Consider the following 4,379-nt stretch of genomic DNA (forward strand, 5'->3'; position numbering starts at 1 on the left):
ATGAGCAGTAATCAGAGTATTTATACCCAGTAATATGAACAGTAATCAGAGTATTTATACCCAGTAATATGAACAATAATCAGAGTATTTATACCCAGTAAAATGAACAGTAATCAGAGTATTTATACCCAGTAATATGAACAGTAATCAGAGTATTTATACCCAATAATATGAGCAGTACAGCAGTGAAGGCCTGGACCAGAGCCTTCTCTCTGACCTGCTTCTGTAGTCGACATCGTTTCTGTATCAGAACATCTGGACCTGCAGAGACACACACACACACACACACACACACACACAGGCTTTACTCTTTGATTTACATTTAATCAAATCTAACTGTCATTATTTTTTATTATTTGTTTTAATGGATTTTTTTTCTTCCCCAAACTAAGACTGTCTGGAAACATCATCACCTGAGATCTGCTGAGGTGAATCCTGCAGAGTACACCTGCAGCAGGTGAAGCTGTCCTCACCTGTGCAGGTGAAGCTGTCCTCACCTGCAGCAGGTGAAGTGGTCCTCACCTGTGCAGGTAAAGCTGTCCTCACCTGCGCAGGTGAAGCTGTCCTCCACCACGGCTGCTGCTCTGGTCATCTGACCGTGATGAGGGAAGGACAGCTGCAGCAGACAGCCAAACCTCAGCCTCCTCCGTCTGACTCCACCCTCCTCCTCCTCCTCCTCCTCCTCACCTTCTTCTTCGTTGGTGAGCTCCTTCAGCTGAGGACGACAGACACAGACAGGAAGTCACCTGCTGTCTCACTAACTCACCTATGTGTAAAGGTGTAAACTGACTCACTGTGATGATGTCAGAGGTCCAGCCGTTAAATCCCAGGCAGTGATTGGCCAGTTCAAGGCAGCGGGCGTGGCTCAGAGGTCTGCTGCTGTCCAACAGGAAGTGAGGAGTCTGTTTGGAGCTCAGCCTCACCTGAGAAGAGGATGTGATGAAGTCTCATTATAAACCACAGAGGTCTTCCTCTGTGGCATGTGATGAAGTCTCATTATAAACCACAGAGGAAGAGCATGTGATGAAGTCTCATTATAAACCACAGAAGAAGAAGAGCATGTGATGAAGTCTCATTATAAACCACAGAAGAAGAAGAGCAGGTGATGACAGCGTGTGAGGTGATGACCTTGAGTGGAGAGTTCTGGAACAGCGGGCATCCGTCAGTCTGTCGTTGAGCCTTTAAGGCCTGAGCAGCAGAGTAGAACTTGATGAGGGCATAGAAACCAGGCGGGTTGAGCGGAGCGTTAGGACACACCTTCAGCAGGTAGAGAGGACCGTAGGACGAGAACACGCTGTACAACCCCTCCTAAAGGACAACACACAAACACACACACACACACACACACACACACCAGGTGGACTCACATAGACCTGACCCCCAGGTGGACTCACATAGACCTGACCCCCAGGTGGACTCACATAGACCTGACCCCAGGTGGACTTACGTAGATCTGGTCCTCAGTGTGAGACGGCTGGATGTCCCACACAAACAGAGTCTTATTGTTGTCCACGGGAACCTTGAACTCCAGGATGTCCACCTCCATCACACCTGCACAGGAAACAGGAAACGCTCTCCCACAGTTAAAAACACATCTAACAGAAAATGTCCCAGTGGGGACAGAGGACACTTACAGCTCATGGACAGACAGGAAGAGCAGCAGCACTGGTCACTGCCGTCAGCCACCACACTGAAGTTAGTTTAAGGTTGGATGTTGGACAGACATTCAATCTGGACATTGCAGCGTCTTTGGCCTCAGTTCTCAGATCTCAACTAGATCTCAACGCTGACACGGCCATTGTGACACGACGTCAGACGAACTTCTCACTCAAGTCAAAAGATTTCGACTCGCACATAGACACAATTTCATATCTTTTCATTGTTTTCATTGAAGCGCAAATTCAAATCTACTTGTGTCTCTGCACTGACTTTGTTTGTAATCTCGCCACGTCAAACCCTCGGATCACGTTCAGTGTGAACACACCATTACGGCGTCCCGTGGTTGCAGAGCTGCAGTTTTAGACGTACATATGGAGATGGTTAAATATATCTTTGAGATTGTTTTTCCTAAAATAACATTAGCCTTGTGTTCACAGTATTTTAAAGTGAAAAGTAGAGAACTTTTCCACAAGCTAGCGCACTAGCTCGTTAGCTAACATTGTCTCCATCAGCTCCTTGATCATGGATCATTGCAGAATATAGTAACTTTGACCACGGTCCATTTTAGGAGGACGTCTTCTGTGTTCAGATTATCAAACGGACGATGGATCACTGATGTTTGTTTCTGCCTGCCAGCATTATTTAGTGTTAGTAGCTACAGACCCCGCCTCCCTCCCTCTGGTTCTTCTTACGGAGGAGCAGATCACAGTCTGGGTCAGCGGGTTCGACTCAGAGTCAGGACGCTTGTCATTTTTTCCCCGGGGGCTTCGTGTTCCCGTCCTCCAGACGGGCAGACTTGTGCCTCCGGACCATCCATTCTAACGTTAGCATTAGCTCTCGTGACAGTATCAGCCAACAGCAACACTGGTAGGGCTGTAGTCTCCTGGTCGACTAGTCGATTATTTGGTCGCTGTGCTCTCGTCCAACCAAATTCTCATTGGTCGAATAATCGCCGTGTTACTTTCATAAGGAGAAAAGGGCTACATCAACAGCTTTCCAGGATTAATCCATTATTTCCTGCGGCGGGGGGACAGGCTAAGTTACCTGTAACTGACAGAAAGTTGAACTCGCCCACCCTCACGCTCAGCGTCATGGTGACGCAGACCTCCTGTCTGTCTCTGTAAGCTGACACCATTTCCCTCAGTGGAAACAAAGCTTGTATTTACTTGTATTTCACAGATAAACAATAAATTGTGAAGACAATAAAGCCTCTACTAAAATAGCATTTTAAGATGTGTGTGTGATTTATCCTGGCTTCATATGAGCAGAGGAAATGTCGCTATGCTAATGTATACCATGTAAAATGCCATAGGCTGGCGCTAATAACGTTAGCATGTTGTATTTGTTTGGAAAACGTGTTTAGTATCAGACAGTTGTTTTGTCGGTGAATGTTGTGATTTGTAATGGAGCCACATCATGTGCCGTTACCGTTGTTACATGTTGCTGTTGTCCCTGGTTTTATATGAGAAGAGGAAAAGATCGCTAGCTGCTAGGCTAATTTATACAATGTAAAATGTCATAGACTTGTGCTAATAACGTTAGCATGTTGTATTTGTGGGGAAAATGTGTCCAGATAAAGACAAGTGTTTGTCTGTGAATGCTGCGAGTTATAGTGAAGCTGATTTGTGAACTTGTGTTTGAAACTGTCTCTATGAAGCCATGTTTAATGTGTGTTTAAACTGCAGAGTGACACAGACACACCACCACAGAAGTAAAAATAACATGCAGATTTTTTATTTTTTTCCCACGACTAATCGATTAGTTGAAGATTATGTGCGACTTTAGTCGACCAAGATTTTCTTTGGTTGACTACAGCCCTAAACACTGGACAGCTTGTCAGCGAGTTAACACTGGCAGCTTCTGCTGTTTTATTTCTATTCTGACCCTCCCTGACTGACCAGAGGAAAATCCACGACCGTCAGGAATTTGAAAAATCCAATGATAATTTATGTTTTTAGTTTCTGGCTGATAGCCCCCCCCCCCCCCCCCATAAGTAACGAACAGTCCCTTAAAGTCGTTAAACCGTAACGAACGGTGCATGAGTAGTAGTTACTTAATCAGGTTGTGTTCTGTAAACAAGTTAACAATGAACGTGACGTTAATTACCGGATGCCACGGTGGTACAGACCGTACCGGCGGAGCGGCGTTAAAATGTCTGTGTAATGGACTTTGGCGGAGAGTTCACGGAACATGTCGGTTTAAATTGAAGCTGCAGCTGAATCACCGCCTTCTGCCCGGTAATTTACCGGAAGCTGTCTGACTCCCGGTGTTAATGTTGTTGTCTGCTGTCTGGTAATTTACTGTTTGTTGAAGTTTACTCACCGTCACTTCTCTGTCTCCATCGAACAAACAGGAATAACCGCGCTTCCGCTGAGGGGGGCGGGGCCTACCACAGTAGCTAATGAGGATACAGATGGAAGTGACGACATCTCCATCTGGCCAATCACAGTGTCCCTATTCACTTACTTTATATATTTTTTTATCAATCTTTAGAAAGAATTTCAACAATTTTGATATAATGAACCATTGTATTGAAATTAATTTGTAAATAACGGTGTTTTTATTTATTTTCACAAAGTTTCATGAACTTGTCACTAATGTATTTTATCATGTTATTTTTGTTTAATGAGCTTCTGATGAAACAGTTTAAATAAGGACAGAGTTCACTCTGAAAATTAATCCATATTAATCTATAAATAAAATCTTCAATGGTACTAAAA

General features: G+C 44.5%; 1 protein-coding gene across 1 annotated transcript in view; it reads right to left on the reverse strand.

Annotated features, from left to right (window-relative positions):
- Window positions 1–4,044, reverse strand: part of rdm1 (RAD52 motif containing 1) — a 7,268-nt gene extending 3,224 nt beyond the window's left edge. Inside the window, exons 1-6 of the mRNA XM_050039784.1 lie at window positions 3,982–4,044; window positions 1,448–1,551; window positions 1,129–1,308; window positions 795–923; window positions 523–715; window positions 95–261 (exon numbers count right to left, since the gene is read on the reverse strand). Of these exons, the coding sequence (XP_049895741.1) occupies window positions 95–261; window positions 523–715; window positions 795–923; window positions 1,129–1,308; window positions 1,448–1,546 (768 nt within the window). The 5' untranslated portion in view covers window positions 1,547–1,551; window positions 3,982–4,044. The remainder of the gene's footprint in view (window positions 1–94; window positions 262–522; window positions 716–794; window positions 924–1,128; window positions 1,309–1,447; window positions 1,552–3,981) is intronic.
- Between the last annotated feature and the right edge of the window lie 335 nt (window positions 4,045–4,379).

Source organism: Epinephelus moara, unplaced genomic scaffold, assembly GCF_006386435.1.
Source record: "Epinephelus moara isolate mb unplaced genomic scaffold, YSFRI_EMoa_1.0 scaffold3059, whole genome shotgun sequence".
NCBI classification, from domain to species: domain Eukaryota; kingdom Metazoa; phylum Chordata; class Actinopteri; order Perciformes; family Serranidae; genus Epinephelus; species Epinephelus moara.